Genomic DNA, 26,073 nt, shown 5'->3' with positions numbered 1-26,073 from the left:
GAGTACTAAGGGATCACCCATGGGTGCTGGTATATCTTAAAAGAAGCTAGAAATTCTGAGGTGTGGCAGTAGGGAGGGAAGGCATTCCAGGCATGAGAAACAGCCTGTGCAAAGGCCTAGAGATGGAATATGAGCTCATGGGAGAAGCAAGTGGGACAGTTTGACTGGAGGGTAGAGTGTCTTTATATGCAGTAAATCTGGAAAGATTTAGATTATTCAGGGTTTGGAACTCCATGCTGAGGAGTTTACCCTAAAGGCAATAGGGAGCCATTGAAAGTTCTTGAATAGCATCTATACAAGTTCAGGCAAAAAAGGATGACAGGAATGAAATGGAAATGATAAGAATGAAAGCTCTTTGAGGGTAGGGACTGTCTTTTTTTTGTCTTTATCTCCAGTGCCTGACATGCCAACGTTTTGAATTGAATTGCATATTTTCGATTGATTTTGAACTCCTGAAGATAGCAGTTCCCCAGAGCCTAGAGCATCTGTACAGCATTCACTCTGCAGCAAACATTCCCAGGCACTGGCTGGAAATGCTTCTTTTATTGTGGTGCCTCAAAGGTGAACTCTGAAAGCCCCCAAGTTCACGTAAAATCCATCTCTGCCATCTTAGAACAGCATCTTTGCCTTCTTAACCCTTGTCATCTCTCAAAAAAGTCCCTGTGCTTCCTGTACCCAGATTACTTGCTAATTGCACAATCTGAAATAAACTTTTGGCAGCTTGCCATTAGGGAGGAGCCTGCCTGTTGGCACCTAAAAATAGTTTAAAAACATCTGTCTGCTGCCAGCAGCACCAAGGAACACTTCATGTTCTGCACACAGAACAGCTGCATTGGTGGAGGAACAATTAAAGAATTAACTACATTAAAAATAATAAATTAAGGTGTCTTTCATCTTGGCACTGAATCGGCAAGCTACAGAAGTGCTGCCTGTCAAAATGAGTTCAAAAAAGCCAGAGTCCTCCAAGCATGGAACATCCTCTTCCAAGAGTCTCAGAAGTACCACAGAAGGTCACAGCCTCATTCTGTTGTTCCCGTCAGCCCTCAGTGACAGGCAAATGGGACAAAAAAAAGCATCATGTGAGTTTATGAGTGAACATTTTATTTATTTATTTTTTTTAAAACAGAGTGGTTGCTACTGGTGAAGTCTCTAAGGTTGTCCTCCTCCTTCCCATTGGATGCTACTGACACAGTGGCAAGCTGGTGCCTCTTGCATTGATTTCACCTTCCTAGGACAGAGTCATGCTGGCAATATAGAGACAGCATGATGCAGAGGTTAGAGCCCTGGACATGAAGTCAGGAAGACTTGGGACCCAATCCCGTCTCAGATGCCTCTTAGCTGTGTGACCACAGGCAAATGACTTGATCTCTCCGTGCCTCAGTGTCATCATCTATAAAAACAGCACCTGCTTCCCAGGGTGGTTGTGTGGGCTGTTAAGTATTATCTAAATGTCAGTTATCATAGGAAAGTTCTTTTAAAAACATTTCTTATTTTTAGCAATATGGAAAAGGACAGGGGGATAAGGCCTGGGCTTATGGTTTCATTGGTAAAAGGTGCTCTTGGGTGAGGAAACTTCTTTTACCAATGCAAGTCAATACCTTCTCTTGCAACTTATAGTCCTAGAAAGGTTTCTAGAGCTTGTTTTTTCAGTTGTTTTCAGTCATGTCCAATTCTCCTTGAGCCCATTTGGGGTTTTCTTGGCAAAGATACTGGAGGGGTTTGCCATTTCTTCCTCTATCCCATTTTACAGATGAGGAAACCACAGGAAACAGCGTTAAGTGACTTGCCAAGGTCACACAGCTAGTAAGTGTCTGAGGCTGGATTTGAACTCAGGAAGATGAATCTTCCTGACCCCAAGCCTAGCACTCTATCCACTGTGCCACCTAGCTGCCCAAGTCTGGAACCCTGATAGGTTAAAATAACTTGCCTAGAGATGCCTTTTGATTTTTTTTTTTTATGAATCTATCTGCAGCATTTCCCCTACCTATCTTCTTGTAAGACAGATTATGAAAGAAAAAAAACCAGCCCCCTCCCACCCACCTCAATGGTATGTAAAATTCCATAGCCATAGTCCCCTACCTCTGCATTTTCCCCTGGGGCCAATCTTGGTTATCATAATTATATAGCATTCAGTTTCATTGTATTTTTTGTTTTTTTTAATGGTCATTTTTTTTGCTGTAGTCATTGTCTAGAATGTTTTCCTGGTCCTACTTCTTTCCTGCTGTGTTAGTTGATGTATCTTTGCCCACTTCTCTGAGTTCCTCACATTTGTCTTTTCTTGCAGAGGAGTAGTATTTTATCACATTCATAGACATTTTCTTTTGCATGCTATTTTAGCCAAACTGGTATTTCATTTGCTCTCTCTAGAACATTAACTAGGGACCCATAAGACAAGCCAAAGCACTAGGGAGCAATTAAATTATAGGAAAAATTGTCCCTATGATTTTCAATGAATTGAGCTCCTTTATTCTCATCTAGAGAGTTTTTAAATGTCTTCCCTTAGGAGGGAAGTAACTGGAGGAGATGGCATTTTTTTTCCTGATTGCTGAGGAAGAGAAGGGTGAAATATTGCTGAGATGTGAATGACATGGTCAGATTAATTTTCTCCATTAACTCTTTGCATTAAAGAAACAATGGCGTGTCTAAGACACTTAAAGGTATATACTTGTCAGGTTAAAAAAAAACCCACCAATCACATACACACATGCATAAATCCCTCAACTTCCTGTGTCTTTCATCAAAAGGCAGCTAGGTGGCACAGTGGAGTCAGGAGGACCTGAGTTCAAATTTGACCACAGATACTTAATAGCTGTGTGAGCCTGGAAAAGTCACTTAACTCCCATTGCCACCAAAAAATAAAATAAATGGAAACACATTGAAAAAAGCTGTTAGCTTTCTGGCTGGTTGGGAATATGGTGGAATGATCTGGTCCAGTTAATAAATATGGCTGTTCTATGTAAGATTGGGTTATAGCAGAGAAGAGGGAGCCATTATTCCATTTTTTTTCTCCTTCTACAAAATAAGGCATATATTTCCTCTCAACTCTGTTTGGTTTTCTCTGAGGCAGAGAATGAGGCCCTTCCCGCACAGAGTGGCACCCAGGGAACAGCAGCAGCAAACAGTGAGGGCTGGCCAGGTGCCAGAACTGTGCTCAAAAGCCCAACTGGAGACTCCCTAGGGAGCAGGCCCTGAATGCTGGCACACACAGTACACAACTCTTAATTTGCTCTTAATTTGAGTCCCAAGTTCTTAGAAAGTGACAAATTTGCATAAAACAAAAGGATTTTTTTTGGGGGGGCATCCCTCCCTCCCCACCTCACAAACATTCCAAATTATCTTGTTAGTCTTGGGCTGATTTGAGTGAGGCATCGGGGGGAAGTTTTTTGTTGTCTTCTTAATTTACTCAGATGGAGAAACTGTGGTACCAGTGGGTTCAGGGCCTTTTCATTCTGACTCCAAGCAGAAAGTTGGCATAAAACACAAATCTTCCCATTTTCAGCCAAGTACTTGTTCTGCATCTTTGGCTCCTTCTTGAGGGATCTTCTAAATCTGAAGATCGAGGCCAGGGCACTGCAGGAACTCAGTTCTGACAGTTTGCAGATGTCTGCTGTCAGGTCAGATGCTCCCCCACCTTTGGGTCATGAGCCTTGGTGAAGCTGATTGGATTTAAACTCTCTTTGTGCTAAATCTTTTCTGAGCTCAGTTTTTCATTTAAGATAATTTTCAGCTTCTCTCTGTTCAACTTATGATAACTGACTCCATTTTTTTTTCTCCCAAGTTGTTGGGTAGTGAATTTCAAGTGTCATAACTTGCCTCCTAAGTACTTGTTCCTACCCCACCCACACCCAAGTGAACGCAGATGCAAATCATTTATTTGAAAAGACAGAACAGCCTTACTTGAGAAAAACCTTTCCCTGTCTCTCACCATCTAATGGAGGCCAACGCTGGTAGGAGAAAAAAGGGAAATTAGAAAATCACTAATTATCCTTTATACGTCAAAAAACTTCTTTGTTGGGAACAAAGAAGTCAAATGTGGCAGTGGAAAGAGCAATATTCTGGGAATTAGGAAGTATAAGTTCTAGCCTCAAAACTCCATTATTAACTAATTAGCTATGTGTCCTTGCATGAGTCACCTGAGCTTTCTGAGCCTCCGTCGTCTCATTCATAAATCCATAAGGATTGACCACAAAATTGTAGATTTTAGAGGTCATGCCGTTCAAACTCCTCATTCATAAGGAAATTAAAATCCTCAGAGGTTAAATGGCTTTTCCAAGATCATCCAGGTAGTAAGCATTAAAGATAAGGTTTTTTTGGGGGGGGGGGGCAGAGATACTGGAGCGGTTTGCCATTTCCTTCTCTAGCTCATTTTACAGATGAGGAAACTGAGGCAAGCAGACTTGCCCAAGGTCACACATCTTACGTGTCTGTGGCCACATTTGAATTCAGGTCCAGATATTTGGATGTGAAAGAATTCTGGAAGATAGGAATGTACCACCAGGATAAAATATCCATATTCAGGTATTTCTTTAAGCTCTGTCTTGATTACAGGCTTAATGGCCATTAATAAATGAAACTGTTCTCATATTCCATATGTAGGCTTGGATTTCACAAGTCTTGTATTTCACATAGAAGGTTCAAGCTAAGTTAACACTTCTATAACAGAATCTCCATGGTAAAAGCATGCCTTAAAGTACTAACTAGGATTTTGAATAATCAACCAATAAGTACGTACGAAATACCTATGAAATTCAAGTGCTAGCCCTGAAAAGATGCTAATACTTTTTTTTGAGGTGGATTGGAACAGAGATTTAATTGGTATGGAGGATTTAGATCTGTAACACTGTAGGGAGCCTTCTATGCAACTCATAGTCTTAGAGAATTGTCTATGTTAAGTGACTTTCTAAGGGACACAGTGTCTAAGGCAAGTGTCTTAGAGAAGACTTGAACCCAGGTTTTCCTGACTCTAAGGTCACCCTTCTATCCTCTCTGCCATGCTGCCTCCCCTGATAAAATGTATAACCAATACCATAATTCCTGTTTCTATATATTTTTAAGGCTGACAAACTGCTTTCTTCAATCCCACTCCAGGAGTTAGGGAGTGCAAGAATAATTATTCATATTTTACAGATGAGAAAACCAAGGCTTAGCAGGAGTAATGTGCCAAACCTGCTGTTACACAGCTAGTATGCGACCCGAGTTCAAACCCAGGCATCTTGACTCCAGCTATCACAGATGCTCCACACACATCGTGTCCAGAGAAAGGACAGAAAGCTGGCTTTAGAGTGAGGAAGACCTAGGTTCAAGTCCTTCCCTTGATACTGATTATGTGACCCTGGTCACTTCATCTCTCAGTCCCCGAGACTAGAGGTTGTCAGACAAGGTCCCAAGTGTGGTCAGAACCAGATTCAAATGCCATTGGGAAATAGTTAACAAAGCAAATAAAAATACAATAGAACATAGATAATGTTAATTTGTGGATTTCTAAGCAATATGTATGTATGGTTTAGTGGCCTTGGTTTCTATTTGAGTTTGACACCACTCCCTTAGCTCCCTGAGATGATAGATAAATTGCAAAGCAAGTGTTGATTTGAATTGGAAGGGGAAGTTTTCCTCATTTGGGAGCTCCTTATCAACAATGAAATCTGAGATCCAGCCCCTCTTCCAATATTTACTTCACCCCCAGCACTGGAAACTGACTCCTTTCTCGTCTCTGCTGTTCAGAATCTTTATCTTCATACAGGCTTCTCCTCTGTGAAGATTTTCCTGCCCCCCTCCAAGAGGTTCTCTTTTTCTTCTCACGCCTTCCTAGAGATCTTTGTCAGGATCTCTCCTTGTCCCTTTCACTTCATGCCTTATACTATAATAATTTTTTTTATTGCACATTCCAGTAGAATATAAGCTCTCAAGGGTTGGGATGGTTTCACCTTTGTCTTTGCATCCCCAGCATCTTACACAGTGCCTGGCACATACAGTAGGTGCTTAGTAAGTGCCCGGTGAGTTAAATTGAACTATGGAGCATGCTTTTTAAATGTAGGCAGTATGATTGCATTAGAAGACACTATTGGTTTCACTGTGCTGCAATTCATTCACTGTTAAATTATTTCTGATGAAGTGGTTGACATTACATAGGACACACACTAACGTTTTAGTCTTTGTAGTCGTGATAATAATTTATGTTCATAAAGTAATTCATAGATTCTGTGCATTATGACATTTGAAGCTCACAACCCTTTAAGGGAGCTTATACAATGATTATCATTCCTGTATTACAGATAAGTAAACTGGTTCAAATAGGCCAGGCATACTCTTCATGCAGAACTACTTAATAAATGCTTGTTGAATTATAGAATAATAGAACATCAGAGACAGAAAGGACTGCAGAGATAATTGAGTACAAATTTGTTTTTTTTTAAAGATGAGGAAAATGATCAAATGGAATTGAAAATCTTTTATACCAACAAAATCAATGCAACTAAGCCAAGAGAAGCTGTTAACTGAAAAAATACAGGCAACACATAGTTCTCACAATAATTATCACCCACCATATGAAAAATTGCCTTAGATTGCTAATAATGAAAGAAATTCAAATAATTTCACATTCAAAAATTGGCAAAGAAGACAAAAGATGGGAATAATCAGAGTTAGAGGAGTTGTAGGAAGACAGCCATAGAGATAGAATACACCATGGCGAATGGTCCAACCACTCTGAAAAGCAATTTGGAATTGTGCTGAGATAAAATGTCCATGCCCTTTGGCCCAGACATTTTACTGCCAGCCATAGAACCGAAGGAAGTCGAACACAGAGAGGACCTATGTACACCAAAATATTCATAGCAGTGCTTTTGGTTGAAGCAAAACACTGGGAATGATGGAATAAGTGAAGACAAGAAAGGCAAAGCTAATTATAATGACAAGATTATAGATGTAAAGCTGGAAGGAACTTCAGAAAAGTCCATCCTCTTCATTTTACTGAGGAGGGCAAGGGAAATGAGACTTGTCGAAGGTCAGAGAGGAGGGAGAATTTGAACACAGGTCCTCTGACTTCAAATCTAGCACATTCCTCATTGTATTGAGGCAACGCCCTTAGTGAGTGGCAGAGTAAGGTTGGAAGGGGTGCCTTTGGTAATATTGTTCCTTAAGGGAGATGGTACTGAGAATGCATTAAGCTACACTGACCTGCTAGATGCAAGCACATGGTTCTTTCACCTGCCCATACCCTACCACCCATTTGTCTCTCTTCAGAGTTTTTCTTTGTATTGTACAATGATGAGACGCCCTGATTGTAGACTTTAGGATATGGTGCTCTTCTCGATTTGGCCTCTACGTGGAGCCTGCTAGGTGGCACAGTGGATAAAGCACTGGCCTCGGAGGCAGGAAGAACAGAGTTCCAATTAACCTCAGATACTCACTAGCTTTGGAATCCTGGGCAAGTCTACCTTTCTCAACCTCAATTTTTTAATCTGTGAAACAGGGATTATAATAAAACCTACCTCCTCAGGCTGTTGTGAGGATTAAATGGGACAATATATGCAAAGTACTTTGCAAACCTTAAAGTGCTATGTAAATTTAGCTGTGATTATGATGATCACTCCTTGGCTTATCAGCACATCACTGAATATCTAGGCTTTCCAGGTAGCAGAGCTCAGCAGTACCTCTCACTTTTCTGCAGGGGATTAGGATGACAGGATTTAGATGTGGAATAAACCTCAACAACTCAGTCATCATGAGTCCCTTATTTTACACACGATCAAACCAAGAATCAGAAAGTTCAGTGACTTGCCCGAAGTCACCCAGACAATAAGACAGCCTGGATTCACACCTAGATCCTCTGACTCTTCTGCTTTATAGATGGCTTTCTTGGTAAAGGATGGTATGTGGTCTTAGGCTTTTCACTTATGGATAGGATTGAGCTAACCCTGAAGGAAGAAGGTGGCCTGGTGCAGTAGAATAAGCATTAGACTTGGGAGTCATGAGACCTAAGTTCAAATCCCACCTCAGACATTGTGTGACTATGGAAAAGTCAGTTTCTGGGGGCCTTAGTTTTCTAATAATAAGAATAAATAATGTAACATAATAATATATGATAACACGATAGAATCTACATAGTGCCTTAAGGTTTACAAAGCACTTTACTTGTGTTATCTCATCTGCTCCTCACAACAGCCCTGGGAGATAGGTGCAGTTGTTTTCCTTATTGGAGAAACTAAAGCTAAGTAAGAGAGATGGAGTGATTTAAAAGCCCATGGTAAAGTGTTCTGCAAATCTTTAAGGTCCATATAAGTGGCACAGTTATTGCTTTGTTGTTGTTATTAATCATTCCTTTGCAGCTTTAGAACTCAGGTGGGCTAATGGCATTAACTTAACCAAGAGTGTCAAAATGAGGACTAGCCTTGGAGTCAGGAAGTCCAAGTCTTGCCTCTAACACATACTAGTTGGGTGGTGATGGGACTGGAGATATATGGTATAATAGTAAGAGCACAGGGTTCAAATTCTGCCTCTGATGGTTACCATATAACTGGAAAAATCCACTTAATTTCTGTCTCTGCCAGCTCTAAATCTAGGAACCTAAAATCACTTCACCTCCTTGGGCCTCAGTTTCCTCATTTGTAAAATGAGAAGGTTGGACAAATGATTTTCAAGGCCCCTTCTAGGTCTAAATCTAGAATGTGATACTAACTGCATGGCTTGTGAGCATTTAGGAAGGGAGTGGTAATCACCAAGGTCCAGCAAAAACATGATAATAGCATTTATTAAGCACCTACTATGTGCCAGGCACTGTGCTGAGTTCTGAGAATACAGAGAAAGGCAAAACCCAGTTCCTGATCTCCAGGAACTCACAGTTGAAGCTTAGCACAGGGCCTGGTACAGAGGAGGTGCTTTTTGGACTTGACTTGGCCAATCAAGGGAATATACTACAGTCATACAATTCCAGTACTTCAGCAATGTATCTGAAAAAAATTTCCCACGAAGGAGAGATGCAGGTTAGATGGTGTAGCTATGCAAGAGCCTAACTGCTAGAAGAACCAAACCTAGAGTCCTCATTATTGGTGCCGTGGCCACTGGAGGAAGGTCTTTAATGTGGTATCCCTGGGATCTGTCCTTAGTCCTGAACCTTTCAGCATTTTTATCAGTGACTTAGAAAAAGGCATTTATGACATGCTTATCAAATTCTCAGATGACATAAAAGTAATTAGAATAGTTAGCTAAAAAATGAGAGAGGAAGCATCCAGAAGCATCCTGAGGTAATAGCTGACTCTTAATAAAATGAAATTTAATAAGGATTTATAGATATGATGCAAACAGGCGGAGATGTATGGCTAGAATTTTTAGTAAGCTATAAACTCAGTATGAACCTACAGGGTGGCATGGAATCTGAAGATGTTAACTTAATGTTAGGCTGCCCTAAGAAGGGTATCATAATCAGAATGAGGAAGGTGAGAGTACCATTATATTCTGTCCTGGTCAAACCACACCTGGAACTCCTGGATTGGAAACTCATTCCACCAATACTAATCTCTAAGTCATCATCTTAGAGATTTACCTGGGGGCACTGAGGGGTGATCCATATGGGGTCATCCAAGCAATACGTGTCGGAAGCATGACTTGAATCTGGGTCTTCCTGACTCTATACTTTGCTCTTTCTCCAGTATACCATACTGCCTGCTCATTACATGATTGCATAATTCCAGAATCAAAACCATGCTGGCATCCTTCATTCTTGGCTGCATGATTCAACACCTGTAGTTGCTCTAGAGAAGGGAATCCCTTGGGACCACTGAATTCTGAATTTGGATAATTTGAACTTGATGGTAATCAGCCAATAGAACTATGCTCAGCTCCAAGCAAGTGAAATCTTGTCTGTGCCATCATAGGTAAAAGCATCTCACTTTGCCGGGAGTGGCTCTAAGGTGACACCACCTGAGATGCAGGACAGTGATGGCTCAGGAGCTTTGGGCATGGGTCATATGCCCTTGTCAACAAAAGGGAAGAATCCCTGGCACATGCTTATACAAAATGTAGCTTCCTTGTGCGCACTGCACCTTTGATAGTGGGAGGCCTGCTCCACCAAGCCCCATCAAACCACTATCATCTTTCTGAGCTTTCCTTGATTCTGCCTTTCAGTAGGATGAGGGCTGAAGCACTTTTGCTCATCTCCCAGTGTGGAAAATTAGGTGGAATATAGGGATAGGGACTGAACCTGTGGTTTCCACTGGTATAGAGAACTCCCAGGTGAGGAAAAGACCTCTACCAATAGAGACTGGCACTTTCTCTGATACTAAGAGTTTTAAAGAGTTAATTAGAGCCATGAGAGGATAAGTGACTTGCCTAGTGTCACACAGGAATTATGCATTTGGAGGGGGAGTGGAACCCAGATTTTCCTGACTTCATGTGTAATTCTCTATCCACTATGTTCTGCTTGAATCTCAAGTGTTAATTTAGAATCTGTAAATCAGTGGGCAGCCTCATATAGTGGACACATTGTTGAATGCTGAGTCAGGCCTCTGACTCTTGTTGAGGAACCACAGGCACCTAATATCTTTTCCTTCCAGATATTCTTGTCTCCATTTTACAGATAAGGCACGGGGGGGGGGGCTCAGAAAGATTAGATGATTTCACTTAACCTTTTTGAACTTTGCTTTCCTCATCTGTAAAGTGGGGCTAAGCCTATCTGAAGCCTACTTTACTTTACAGGGTTGTCTTTGGGGAAAGGACTTTGTGAATCTTAAAAGTATGATATCAGTGTGAGTTATGGAGATTTTTGCTGTTAGGTGGCCGTTCAGTGGATCTGCATGTGTCGAATGTATTGTCCAAAAGAAGAGTGTACATGTAGGTATATGACTATAAAGCTCCATGTATCAAGTCCCTTATTTAGTGACATTCCGTCTGAGGAAGAAGGCTTAAAAATTGTGCCTCTTTCTTTCCAGAAGTGTCGGTCAATTGGGTAAAAGGTGCTTAACCCAATGGGGCTCAAAAGATGTGACAATGGAGCTCAGGGTTAATCATTCAGTGAGTGCCTACCACATACCATGCCCTGGAGATAGAAAGACAAAATTAAGACAGCCCTGCCCTCAAGAAACTTACATTCACTTGGGGGAAAACATCATGTAACTATGTAAGAAGAGACAAAATACATACAGTAATATACAAAATATTATATATAAATAGATGCAAAATATACAGAATAATTAATCGGCATGTTTTTGAGGGAGAGAAGTACTAAGAGCTGAGGGAGGGGTGAGTGTCTCAGGAAAGGCCTCATGTGTTAACCCTGGCAAGTTATCTGAACTTCTCCGTGCCTCAGTTTCCTCATCTGTAAAAGGAGGGGATCAGAGTCAGGGGCCTCTAAAACCCCTTGTAGCTCTAAATCTGGGATCCCATAGTCTTATGATCTTTTTAAGGAGCAAGGGGAAAAAAGAAGGGGAATCTTTGTAAGAGAAAACTACACAACAAAGACCAAGAATAAAGCAAATGTATAGCTAGGGAGAGGGAGGAGGGATTCATGGGTTGGGGTAGAAAGCAAAGGATTATGAAACAAATTTAAAATCCAAATAGGCCACCTTTGTGGGTCTCTTTTCTCATCTGTAAAATAAGAGGGCTGGGCTAGTTGATTTCTCCTGACCCTCCCAGTTCTAGGTCTGTAATACAGTAGTCTTTAATGTCATCAGCATAGGGAACTCCTGGTATGGGAATTCCCTCTGCCCCCTTCAGATTGTGACCCCATATATGACATAGTATATTATAGGGTACACCTTCACTTTACAGATGAAGAAACTGAGGCCCACAGTGATTAAAAGACTTTCCTAAGGTCACACAGCTAGTAAGTGATAGAATTGGGATTTGAGTTTCGTCAGAATATTCTTTCCATCTTGCCGTACTGCCTGTAAGATCTAGGGAGTGAGTTGCCTGGGGCATGCAGAATATACAAAATAAATAGGGTAATTTTTTTTAGCGGGGTTGGGGGAGTGGGGAAGAATTGGTAGCTGACAGGGACTAGAAAAGGATATAGGATGTGAAGAACTTTCTACTTTCTATAACCTGGGTGTCCCCAAAGTCTTATTCAAATTTAATCTGTTTTATTTATTCTAACTCATCTATTAAATCTATTCAAGTTTGAAACAGTACTAAGATTTTAGGATGCCCCCCATGTTAGGTGATTTGTCCAGAGTCACCCAGCTAGGAAGTACCAGGAGTAGGATTTGAACTCAGGTGTCCCTGACTCTCTTACTAGGACCCTGGTACTGCTATGTGTCTGCTATCACACTGGAAATTTGTACTTGGCCTTGTACCTGCTGGTTTATAAAGTAGCCTCGGGCACTGTTCTTAATCTACTGCCCCAACAACCTCACGTACCTTATTTGTTGCATCGATAAATTTGACTCCTTTATAAGAGACCGAAAGAATAATCGTTGGGACTTTTTTCATCTGCTCTGTAGATTTCTGAAAATAAAATTAGAAAGCTGTGAGAACAGGACATGTTGCCTGGCAACTGAAGCACATAATTTTTCCTCCTGAAAGATATAAATGACCTAAACTTACACACACACACACACACACACACACACGCACACCACAACACACATACATCCACACACATCTATTCCCCCACAGAACACACTCTAATTTACATGTTTGTCTCTCTTCTCTTGGGTTTTGACTATGCTTCAGGCTTATAAAGTGTCTGTCTTGCACTTCAAAAGCTAAAAAACGTCTCTCTTGCCAGTCTATGGGAATACTCTTCTTCCCTGGCACTAAAGACCCCCTCCTGCATTTCTAGAATTTCTTGCTCCTAGGAGAGTTACTGAAGCCACATCTGGTTTACCCTAGGGCAGGAGTTCTTAACTTTCTGTATGCCCTGGACCTCCTATGGATCACTTTTTCCATATACTTCTTTTAAATTCATAAAACAACATACATAGAATTACAAAGGAAACCAATTATCTACTTATCAAAATTTTGTAAAATTCCCAAATCCAAGATTAAGAACACCTCACAAGGGAAGTTCTAGGCTTTAAAAACAAGAAAATAATGAGAACATATTATCCTTCACCCCGTGTTCTTTATTCCATACATATAGGTGGTTTCTCATTAAACTTAATACATTAATCCTTGAGGAATCTGTGGTTTGATCAGTGTGAGTCATCTCTCCACATATCTTTCAATGTTAATTATGGAGTGGAGGTGACCCTGGGTTCTTAAGGCCTAGGTATGGCAGTAGAGTATAAAGTATGGAAGTTTCTGCCAGTTAGAAAAGTTTTGTGTAAATTCTTTAAAAGGATGCATTTAATATTTCTGCTTTCCTGCATTTGGTTGTGAGGTTTTTATGCCCCAATACATGGTCAGTTTTTGTGAAGGTACCAGTGCAGCTGAGAAAAAGGTATACTTTTTTCTATTCCTTTTCAATTTTCTCCAGAAGTTTATCATATCTAACTTTCCTAAAATTCTACTCCTCTCCTTAACTTCTTTCTTGTTTATTTTATGGTTAGATTTATCTAGTTCCAAGAAGGGAAAGTTGAAGTCCCCTGCTAGTATTGATTTACTCTTTTCCCTCTGGTCACTCATTTACCTTATGTAAATTCTTAACAATGAACTATGACACTTGCTGAGACTCAGCCTAGTTAAATGTCTTCAGAGAGGCCCATCAGAAGTAGACCAGCCACTCAAAGATGAATTCTTTAGCCATGATCATCCATTGATACACAGTCCCCACTGCTCTAAAACAACAGTCTTCTGAATTTTTCTTGAACAGGGTCAATCTTTCTCAAAAATGCAACTTGTATTTTCAGCAAAATCTTATTAGGCCTACCAGCCATCCCACATTCCAAGTCCTTTGGATGATTGAGACATCCTTGTAGTAATCATTAACAAGCAAAATGAAGATATATAAGTACTTGCTTAGGTTCCTTCATCATTTAGACCTGTTCATCTTCTTAGGTTAAATTCTTACAAGAAATGTTCATTTTTTTAAATCGACATACTTGGAATGACAATACCTTTGTGCTTGCTCTTGGTAATCAGTCTTTTTAGCTCTGCATGTAACTGATCACAGACTTTCACTTTTTGCTTTCAGTACTAGTGTCTCTATATGTTTATATATAAACATACATGTACATATATGAATATGTATGTAAATACATGAGCATGTGTAGAGTCATACATATTCCTCTAGATGTGATGTTTATTGCTGTTCCCAAATCACCTTTTTAAACATCATTTTCCCCATCAACACCCTCTCCCTCTACCCTATTACATTAAATATCAAAATTAACCTACCTGACAGTTAGCCTGATGGATTTTCCAGGTAAAACAGGTAGGAAAACAAGGAAGAAAACACATGAAAAGGTAAGAGAAAAACCTTAGCAGTTCACCAAGAGCTGAATCAGTTTGCTAAAGACAGTCACTTAGTACTTTAGGCAAGCCACTTAACCTCTTGGACCTGTTTCTTGATTTGCAAAATGAGGGACTGGGACTAGGTGACCCTTAACATAGTGCCTGGCACATAGTAAGCACTTAAAAATTCTGTCTGTCTACCTATCTATATTTAAGGTCTCTTATAGCTCCAGACTGAGATACCCAAATAATGCTGCAAAATGGGAAAAGCTATTGATATGTTCCAAGAGCTGGACCAAGGCCTTCTCATTTTAAAAATTGCTGTGGATTGCTTACCAACCTGGTCTCTCTTCTCCTCTCTCTGTTTACTCATCTTTACTCCATTTGCACGGCTGTCTCACTACTGACACGCTGGAGCCTTCTGTTCTGAGTTCCCAGCACCCAGCTCACTGCCTTATATAGGCCAACTTCTTGGCTCCTTCTCATGTGAAATTTCATCAGGAAAAAAAAATACCTAGCCTTTCTTCCTGGTTTTCTGCTGCCATTGCCCAAGTTTATTTCTGAAAACTCTGAAAGGGGACGAGGAATTGGAGGTCTTTTCAGACACAGCTGGAATCCACACCTGCTCAATTCAGTAGTGGTAATACAGTCGATCTCTCACCTAAGCCATTTCACCCTGATTTAGATAATCTTTTTTTCTCATTCTTCAGACACAACGTCTTTTAGTCAGTCATTCATTTTTGTCCGTTAGCAAACATGTATCGCCTTCTACATAAAGAGAACTAATTACCCAAATGTTAGGCTTCCACTGTTCCCATTTAGAGTTTATTCAATAGTCTTATTTAATAAATAATTTATTTAATAGTAATATTAAATGATTGACAAAAGCACCCACTTTCCTTGTGCTTTGAAATGGAATTTGAAATGATTCCATTTGTCATTTTTCTTTTATGATAGCTGCTACCCTTTTTTTTGGTGGGGGCATGTAACTGTGATTTCATCTGCATAGGGAACTCCTAGTATGGAAACTCCCTCTACCAATGAAAATTAGCAGCTCATAGCATAATAAAATCATATATTTAGAACTGGAGGGGACTTTGGAGGCTATTTATTCTAGCCCACTTATTTTTACAGATGAGGAAACTGAGGCACCCAGATGTTAAGTGTCTTGTCCAAAGTTGCTCTGTAACTCACAGTCATAAACAGCTGCCTGAGACACTGAAAAGTTACTAGAAGAACTACTATGAGTCAAAGGGAGTATTAGAACCCAGAAGGCAGCATGGTATGGTGGAAAGCATGCTGGATTTGGAGAAAAAGAAAAAGACCTGAGTTTGAATCCTGATTCTCTCACTTGGGCAACTGTGGACAAACCATTTTACCTTTCTGATTTCAATTTCTTCACCTGTAGAAGGAAGGAATTGGACTAGATTGCCCTTCCAACTCTAGATCTCTTGTTCCGTGATCTCTCCCAGCTCTAAATCTATGATCTTAAATCCTGGTTTCTGGAAAGAGCTCTTCCTTCAGATGATCTGGCTCTCAGATTCTGCCTTAGATGCTTATCACCTGTGTGACCTTGGGCAAGGCACTTCACTTTGCTGGGCAGGTTTCCCTTATCTATCAATGAGAGGGTTGAACAAAATGGCATCTGAGATCCCTTTTAGTTCCAAATCTATGATCCTATGATCCATTCTGGCTCTAAATCTGTGTTTTAAATTCATCTTTCTGAAGTCTTTCCTATTTACCTCGCCATCTGCTACATCTCCATTAAAAAGAGAAAACAAAATGGGTAGTCTGCTAGGTAAGATCAGAGGATTATCATTTAGAATGGCAAGGTTTTTCTCAATGCTTTACTTTTTCCATCCTTATATTTTCCAATACTTCTCACCCTTCCTGTCCTTCCTGAACCAATGTAGAAACAGCCCAAATTGAATTGATGTCAGGACCAGTAAATAATAACAGTAATAATAATGCTTGGGTATGCTAATTGCCTTGGGTATGCTAATTTCCTTGGAATTAACACTGTAAAGAAAGCTCTGGCAGACAACGAGCTATGCAGCACACATAAGCTTTTATAAACAATCCAGTCTATGGCAGATTTTTGTCTTTCAAAGGGGGAAAATGTCAGAGATCACAGAAGTTAGAAGGGATTTCAAGAGGTGATTTTCTAGTCCAGGGGTGGGGAACCTGTGGTCCTTGGGAGTGGCCTTTGGACTGAGTCCAATCAAGTTTTACAGAATACATCCTTTTATTCAGGGAATTTGTTCTGTGAAGTTTGGATTCAGTCAAAGGGCTACACTTGAGGACCTAGAGGGCATATGTGGCCTCGAGGCCACAGGTTCCCCACCTCTGTGCTAGTCCATTCTTTCTTTTTGCAATCAGGAGCTTGTATAAACCTTCCCAGGATTATGAAACAACATATAATGAAAGGAAATAGCAACACAAAGTCAATTTCTTATTCATTTTTTCATAGAAGTTTAATAAAACTACATTGGTCCCAGTACAAACTGCAGTATCCACCAGACTGCATAAGACTGAGTATCACAGAAAAACAGTTTTACAGTCGGATGTGTCCTCAGACCATCTGGTCTAACTCATTTCTGATGAAAAAAAATCCTGGCTACAACTTAGCCAACAAGTGGCTATTCTACTTGAAGGCTTCCAGGGAGGGGGACCCTACTGCCTCCTGTCTATTTTTGGACAGCTCTAATTGTTAGGAAGTTTTGCCTCTTTTTGACTTGCCTCCATTGCTCCTGGTTCTATACTCATCAGCCAAGTAGAATCAATGTAATTCTTCTGCCACAAGCCAGCCCGTTAGGCACTTGAAAACAGTTATCCCATCCCTCCTGAGTTCAGGCAAAACATGGCCATGTCCTTCAACCAGTCTTGTCCTGGGGCCTCTTCTCTTTTCTTCCTCTATACACTCTCACTTTGTGATTTCATCAGCTCCCATGGGTTTAATTATCATTTCTATGCTGATGACTCTCAGATCTATATATACAGCCTAAATCTCTGCTAAGCGCTAGTCCCACATCACCAACTGCCTATTGGATATTTCAGATGAAATATTCCATAAGCATCCTAAACTCACTATGTGCAAAGCAGAACTCAGTTTTTGCCTTTGCCCTTCCCAAAATCACTTCTTTACTTCTCTTACTATCGAGGACATTCCCATCCTTTTAGTCTTCCAGATTTGCAACTCTGGTATTATTTTTGACTCCTCACCCCAAAGATGTCATCTATTCTCTCGCCAGATGTCATCATTTCTTTCTTCACAGCATCTATGGCATCTGCCCCTTCTCGCCACTCACAAGGCTACCACCTTTGTTCAGGACCCTATTTATTTATTTATTTGGTTAGGTAAAAAGAGGCCATTTTTTGCCTTATTTCTTACTTAGCCTTAATCATTGAATAGGTATTGCCTCAAGTCGAACTGAGACCTGGGAAAGACCTCGGCTTAAAGAGGCCAAGATCTCCCACTGCATCCTGGGTCATCTCTAGTCGTCCTGATCTATACCTGGCCACTGGACCCAGATGGCTCCAGAGGAGAGAGTGAGGCTGGTGACCTTGCACAGCCCTCCCTCATTTAAATCCAGTTCACTTGCAACTTATGCATCCCCTTCCTGATGTCATGGCCCTCTTCGAGAACAAATGACAAACAATACCTCTTATGGACTATGGTCCTAGCCTCCTAATGGTTCTCTCTGCCTCAAGTTTCCCCTTGCTCCAATACATCCTTCACTCAGCTTCCAAAGTGCTGTTCTTTAGGTAAGGATCTGACTATTTCACTTCCCTAGTCCACAATCTTAAGTAGCTTCCTACTTCCTCTAGGAACTAACAAACTCCTCTGTTGGGCTTTTAAAACCCTTTACAGCTCAGCCCCACCTGGCTTTCCCACTGCTCCATGCATTCCTTTCCCTCCTACTGTCAGGACAAACTGGCATTCTTGTCATTTATCAAACACAGCATCTCATGCCTTTGCACCGGCCACCCTTCGCACCTACAGTGTACTCCCTCTTGATCTTTGCCTCAGAGAATTTCTCAACTCCTTCAAAACACAGCTCAAACATCACTTTCTACACAAAGCATGATCCTTCTACCTATTTTCCCTTCCCTACTCCGTGTATTTTAAATTATTTATTCTGTATATATGTGTATATATATGTATGACATACACAAACATGTATATCACCCTGTATTCTGCATTTATATGTGACATACATTCATATATATTTATTCTAAATTATCTTGTATTTATTCTGCATATAAGCATATATGATATACATATCTTCTAAATTACTTTGCATTTAGTCTGTATATACGTGACATATACTATATATGTGTATTCTAAATTAGCTTGTATTGTGTGTGTGTGTGTGTGTGTGTGTGTATATCTATATATATATATCTATGGCTTATACCCATACATTCTGAAATACCTTATATTTATTCTCTCTGTGTATATATATGTATGACATATGTACAAATATATTCTAAACTACTTGTATTTATTCTCCATAAATATGGGTGTTCCCAAAGTCTTAGTACCACAACTTTTAAACTTAGTACAAAAGTCTTCACTAAGACTTATATATGTATATACAAACATATGCATACATAGGCAGAATATGTACATATGTATACACATATATACATACACATGTATACACACACAACATATACACATACACACACGGTAGTTTAAAGTATACACACACACACACACACACATATTCAGAATACATATAAAGATAACTGAGGGAGTAAAAAGCCATAATAGTTGGAGGGATCAGGAAAGGCTTTGAATAAAATATGGTACTTGGATTGAGTCTTTAGGATATAAGACACACACACACATAGACTACATAAATACACACATATTGTCTCCCCGAGAGAATATAAGTTCTTTGAGAACAAGGACTTTTTTGTCTTTCTATATCCAGTGCCTGGCACACAGTAGACACTCAATAAATGCTTGTTGACTAAGACCCTGAGGAATATCCTTCACTCTTCTTGGCCTTTTCTGAACACTTGGCCATCTTATGAACAAACTTCGTGACCAGTGGTGCCTAGAACTGAACTCAGCAGTGACTGCAGATGTCATCTGGCCAGTTCGGAGTCCAATGGGACTGTCACCTCCTTATGTCTAGAAATGATGTCACCATGAGGGTAGTGTCAAGATTGCATTGGCTTTTGGGGCCATTGTACACATGTATGTGTGTGTGTGTGTATCTACATATACATATACATATGTGTGTATGTATATATGTGTGTATGTATATATACATATATATATAATTAGCACATATTAAAGTTAATTAATTGAGCTTAAAATCCACTGAGACCCCTAGATTTTTCTGGACAAGCAGGTATATTCCCTCTATTGTCAAGTCCCAATTCTAAACAAACCAAAACGTAGTAACTTCTCTGGTTGCTGTCTCCAAAGTAGACACCATCCTGTTCAGACTGGAAGTATTCACATCTTCCTTGGTAGCATGATTGTGTGCCCTTACTGTACACATCTTTTAATTGGCCATTGATGGAAGATGAGGAACAGTGTGGTATTAAACCCAATTTATCATCTGATCATCAAACAGTAACCAAAACTGGAGCCTAAATTCTACTGGTGTCACCTAATCCTTTGACTATAGGCTTTGTCTGGTATTGTACTGTGGAAAAAGTTCTGATTGTGGATTCAGAGATCCTAGGTTCAAATCTTGGGCAAGTGATTTAACTTCTTTGGGCTAAAGTTTCCTTATCTGTAAAATGAGGGGCTCAGAGTCAATGACTTCTAAGGCTTCTTCCAGCTCTACACTTCGATTCCATGGTAGGACCTTGAGAGGTCATTCAGTTTTATTTCCATTTTGACACCCTGCTTGAGCCTGAGAGCAGGTGCATGTTCACAGTAAGCCCAAGAGCAAACCAACCCTGGTTCTGGAGAAAATGGCAATCAGAGAATCGAGAAAAATCTCTCCAGCAGCCATACTCTGTGTTCCATTTTAGGATTTTACAGCTATCAGAATGTGACAACAGATTCATTTCAATCACGCGTGAGCTGATTACTGTTGCTCCTTCCCATTTCCCTCTCACCTCTGCAATCACCACTTCCCTTTGCTTTTAAGGGGTGAAGGCACCTGTTGTGAACATGTTTGCTTCCCCAGTGCAATCCTGCCAAAACACCCTTGCTGCCTGGTGAGGGCCCACTAATGTGCTCGACCTTGCGGCACTGGCTCATTGAGTCTTTGGACAATTAGAACTCCATGTGTTGATTTTTGTAATCAGTCTTATTTACTTTTTTATGATCAGAGCTCATGCCTTCTGGCCTATTTTCCCTTATAGGATGCTCAGGGGAGGTGATGCTGAAACGTTCTCCCTCCTTTTATTGTGGAGTGGTTTATGGTTCCTTTCTGAGACATAAATGAAAGCAATGGCCTTTCCAGTTGGTGTTCCAGTGTGATTCAATAAACACCTATTAAAGCCCCCACTGTGTGCAAGGCACTGCAGATACAAGGACAAAAGGAAATGTTACTGCCTTCAAGGAGTTTCTTTTCCTTCGGAGGAACATGACATATATGCAAATGCATAGCTACAGTCTGTGCAAATGTATGCAAAGTGAAAGAGGGAGGGAAGGAGGGAGGGAGGGAGAGAGAGAGAGAGAGAGAGAGAGAGAGAGAGAGAGAGAGAGAGAACTAACAAAGGGGGTAGAGGATCATGTAGAAGGTGGCACATGTGCCATGAAAGAAAGGAGGGTTTATCCTGATTGCTTAGGTCTGAAGGCAGGAAGACTCATCTTCCTGAATTCAAATCTGGCCTTAGACACTAATTAGCTGTGTGACCCTGGGCAAGTCATTTAACCCTGTTTGACTCAGTTTCCTCATCTGTGAAATGAGCTGGAGAAGGGAATTGCAAACCATTCCAGTATCTCTGCCAAGAGAACCTCAAATGGGCTAATGAAGAGTCATACATGAGTGGAATGACTGAACAACCATAACAACCATGTGAATACGAGGTTTTCTTAGTCAATATGTGGCTGTAAGGATCCTTATGTATAGTTTAGAGGTCACCATTTCTACTTGAGTTTGACACCAATGATCTAGTCCAGTTCTTCGTCTTACATGTATGAAAACTGAGAAGAAAAGTGACTGCTTAAGATCACCCAGGAAGTAGAAAGAAGAGCCAGGATTTAAACACAGGTCTTCTGCCTCTCTCTAGAGAGATTACTAGAGGATTCCAGAGGGGGCACCTTACTCTTATGAAATAAAATAATTTTCCATGATCTTTCTTGCTATCTTTGTAAACATCCTATGAGAACCATGCTGTAAGTAACTTAAACAAATTACACATTTTTTAGATAGAGTTGATTCTTTATTCCTAAGACATCAAAAAATACTCCAATCACTAAATACCATGGGGAATTTATAATTTGTTCGTTGCTCTAGCTAGGGACCCTAGGCATTTCTGTAACCGGGAAATAGTAATGTTAGCAGAGAGTTTATAACAGGGGTGATTTAGGTTTTGATGTTTCATTTAACCTCTGTAAAAACATGTTTTCTGACAAAGAAGCCATTTGTGCTCCATAATCAGTATGGGGAGGAAATTGGTTTAGCTCCACACTGGCAGGGAATGTGACATTCTCTTCTTTTGTACAACGCAGCAATAATTTCCAACAGAATTTAAGTCTTAACTCAGTGATTACATTCCTTATGACCAGTATGATTCCTCCTTTGTGTATCTTTGGCTTGGTTAATCGCACTGATGTGGCCTTTTTACTTAAGACCCACAGTGCTTGGCAAATGCTGTTAATTCCCATGTAAAGTTTGACTCATTAGGGCCGTGTGTGTGTGTGTGTGTGTGTGTGTGTTTAAAGTACACACTTAACTTGGAACAGTGATACTAATTAAATGTGCATTTACAACCCTTTACACTTAAAAACACTATCCTGAAACTTAGAAAATGCCCAACGACTGATTAGCTATTCCATTGATATCCCCTTTGTACTCTTTGGTTTTGTTCATTGCAAATGTACAAAATGTGCTGGTGTGTATGATTTTCCTTTGATATCATTGTCATCCATGCTTATGCCATATTGGTTGTGCTTTCTTTTGATGGCTATGCAAGCTTTCCCAAATTTCTTTCAGTCTCTCACTTATCACCTGAACTGGACCATTTGTGCCCTCATCTTCTTCCCTGCCATTTTCTTGCAGGCTATTCTCCATGCCTAGAAACTACTTCCTCATTCAACTCCATTTCTTCCAGGCTCCCTTCTGGGAGTGTCACCTTCTCGAAATGTCTAATCCTGCCTAGCTTGATACCCCCTCACCAGTTGAGAGTATCATAGATTTATAGCTTGGAGACCATTAAGTCCAAGTCCTTCAGTTTACAGTGAGGAAATTGAGGCTCAGAGAGGTTAAGTGACTTGCCTGCAATCACCATTGATAGACACTGAGGCAGCATATGAATCAAGGTTTTCCTGGCTCTAAGGTCAGCTCTCTAACCACTGTTCCACTCTGCTGCTCTCTTCATCCTCACATTTTTCTAAAGCACTTTGAATTTTTCCTCTGCTCCTTTTGTATTATAGGGTCACAGCATCACTGATCTAAAGCTGGAAAGGACCTTAGAGGCCATCAGGTCCAACCTCCTAATTTTAGAGATGGGGAAACTGAGGTCCAGAGAAGTTAAGTGACTTGCCCAAAGTCACACGGTTCCTAAGTGGCAGAGCTGGGACCGAAGTCGGAGTACCTGGGTTCAAATATTGACTCTAACCCAGGACCTCCAAATCCAGTAAACTTGTTATGTGACCCAGCAGACCCAGAGAGGGGAAAGGCTGATGTTTTTCATCTTTGTATCCTTAGTGCCTTGCCTGTTTTTGTTTTTGGTCTGCAACTATGATTTCACAGTTATGGGATAATCTTGGTGGGGAAACTCCCTCTACAAAGTACCTCTTCTATTGCTTAAGGCAAATGACATACTCAGGGTCACACAGCCAGCAGATGTCAGAGGTGAGACTTGAACACAGGTCTTCCCAAATCTGAGGCCATCCCTGTATCCACTAACCCATCATTGCATTGTTCAACCCATAGCAGGCATTTAATAAGTGATTGCTGAAATTATCAATTTACTTGACATCCTAATGTTCCATTACACTAATAAACCCCAGCTCCTGCAGCCATCCTTCAACTATTGTATAGAAAGGCTGTTTTCAGTTCTTTGCAATTGCCAACAGAGCTGCTATAAATATCCTTGAATAGCTATGCCTTTGTTTTCCTTTTTGGTAACACTCAGAGTATATTACCAATGATGGGATTGTTGGGTCATTCATTCATTTATTTAATAAACATTTATTAGGAATCTATTGTGTTCAGAGCAACGTGAGCTGTTCTTTGGAGAGATATATATTGGTTGGTAGGAGACAACACTTATAATTCTTCAAGTAAGGTGGTGAACCATTGGGCCTTACACTCTGCCATGCATCATGCGTTTTGGACTCCTAGGCACTGCTATCAGACCTGTCTTTGTACCCTAAGGACTCTTGGGCTTTGGCATCTTCCCTGCAGCTAAATCTTCCCATACTTGCCATGGGCAGCTAGGTGCCACAGTGGATAGAGTTCTGGCCCTGGAGTCAGGAAGACTTGAATTCAAATTTGGCCTCAGACATTTGCTAGCTGTGTGACCCCAGGCAAGTTACCAACCCTATTTGCCTCAGTTGCCTCATCTGTAAAATGAGCCGGAGAAGGAAATGGCAAACCACTCCAATGTTTTTGCCAAGGAAATCCCAAACGAGGTCATGAAGAGTTGCATAGGACTGGAACGATTCAATAACAACATACTTGCTGTCTTCCCCAGTTAGACTGGCTTAAGTGGAGGGGAGGATATGACTAAATCCTAGAATTTCAGAATTTCAAGGGATTTCAGTGGCCATCTTGTCTAACTCATACCTGAAAAAAGTCTGCTTTCTACACAACAGTTGGCATGCAGAGCTCCCAGGAAGGACTCATCACCTCTTGAGGAAGCCCATTCTGCTTTTGGACAGGCTCAATGGCTAAGAAGTTATTCCTGATTACAGTCAAGCCTAAATTTGCCTGTTTGGAAATTTTACCCAGCACTCCTAGATCTGCCATCTGGGGCCAAATGGAACAAGGCTAATCCTTCCAAAGCCCTTCAGCTACTTAAAGACAGCAGCCCTTGAGTCTTCTCAAGGCTACAAATCTCTAGTTCCTTCTATTGATCCTTATGTGGCAGGGGCTTGTGTCCCATCAGTATCCCATTTGCTTTCTAGGTGCTCTCTATCCTTCCTAAAATGTGGTGCCAAGGACTGAACATAGTACTCTAGATGTGATCAGCCAGGGCAGAGTGCATTGGGACTATTCCCTCCTCTTTCTTGGAGGCTGTATCTCTCTTAATTCTGCTAAGATCACATGAGCTTCTTTTTGGCTGCCACATCATATTGTTGACTCATACTAAGCTTGCAGTCCAGACTGAAAAAAAAGGCTAGTGGGATCAATGATTAGGTGTGACAGCAGGGGATGGAATGATGTGTACAGGGAAGACTGTAAGCCAGGCTTTGGCCAGGCTACTCTCCAAAAAGAGAAAGCACCTAGCAATTTGTAAATTTACCAGCAACACATGAACACACTTTTCCTCACAATCCTGCCAAAGAGGAGTTGACTAAGCAACTGTTCTTGGTCATTTTGAGTTGTTTTTGCTAAGAAGCTGAGAAATTGAGGGTACTGGAAGGTTGACTTGGAAACTAGGAAGTCTTGGGTTCAAATTCCACCTCTGACACATACTGGCTGTGTGGCCTGGGTGAGTCACTTAATTGTTTGGTGCTATAGACACTTCTCTCAGTTTGGCTATAAATTGCAGAATAGGTACCTGATCTATATTGGTAGAGAGAGTTTCCTTACCTGGGACTTCTCTAGACCAATAAAATCACCTGTCCAATCCTTAGATTAGTATGAATGATTACCTTAAGGTAATAATTTAAACTTTCTCAGTTTTTAGGCTGAACAATTTTCCAAGTGACTGGTTCTAATTGGTTTTTTGTAAATTGCCTATTTATATTTTTTGAATATTTATTCAATACAGATTGGGTATTGTCCTTCAATGTCTATGTAGTTCCTTATTAATTGTAGAATTTAAGCTGTTGTCTCTTATATGTGCTGCCAAAGGTTTCCCATTTTGTTAATTTTCCTGCAATCTCTTTGAAGACAGGGGGACTGTTTTACTTTGGTCATTGTATCCCTAGCACTTAGCATAATGCCAAGAACATAGTAGGTGTTTAATAATTCTTTATTGATTGATATTTTCATGATATTTTGTGGTGCAGAAATCTTTTCAGGGTAATTACATCTACCTACTCTATCCCCAATGATTTTCCTTTTCATATGATTCAAATATTTTTATTAATTAAATGAATATAAAACGGCGATTTATCCCTCTTTGAAAGGGGGAAAAACTCAATTTATTTATTTATTACCAATAAAGCTAAACAGTACCAACTCAACATAGCACAATGGGATGCTTACCCCCTACTCCCTTGATTCATCACATAATTTGCTAAAATTAAAATCCTATATATTACATATCTTTATGTAAAATGATAGCCAATAGCTATTTGTTAGGCATAAAACCAAAAGATTTTCTAGACTCTGCAGTCATCTGAGGAAAAATAACACATTTATTTGCCTTTCAGCTTACTCTATTTTCTAGCCCTCCCCCGTCCCCCCAAAAACTCACCATAATTTCTTT

At 40.4% G+C, this 26,073-nt stretch overlaps 1 protein-coding gene across 8 annotated transcripts in view; it reads right to left on the bottom strand.

Annotated features, from left to right (window-relative positions):
• The window catches only part of LOC118850410 (ankyrin repeat and sterile alpha motif domain-containing protein 1B-like), a 121,803-nt gene that overhangs the window by 44,680 nt on the left and 51,050 nt on the right, over positions 1-26,073 (bottom strand). For all 8 annotated transcript variants that reach the window (XM_036759780.1, XM_036759781.1, XM_036759782.1 and 5 more), the window contains 2 exons: positions 14,272-14,283; positions 12,352-12,438 (listed from right to left, as the gene is read on the bottom strand). In XM_036759780.1, coding sequence (XP_036615675.1) covers positions 12,352-12,438; positions 14,272-14,283 — 99 coding nt within the window. The remainder of the gene's footprint in view (positions 1-12,351; positions 12,439-14,271; positions 14,284-26,073) is intronic.

Source organism: Trichosurus vulpecula, chromosome 5, assembly GCF_011100635.1.
Source record: "Trichosurus vulpecula isolate mTriVul1 chromosome 5, mTriVul1.pri, whole genome shotgun sequence".
In the NCBI taxonomy this organism is placed as follows: Eukaryota; Metazoa; Chordata; class Mammalia; order Diprotodontia; family Phalangeridae; genus Trichosurus; species Trichosurus vulpecula.
The sequence above is the reverse complement of the archived record's forward strand: the minus strand, read 5'-3'. Positions and strand labels throughout refer to the sequence as shown.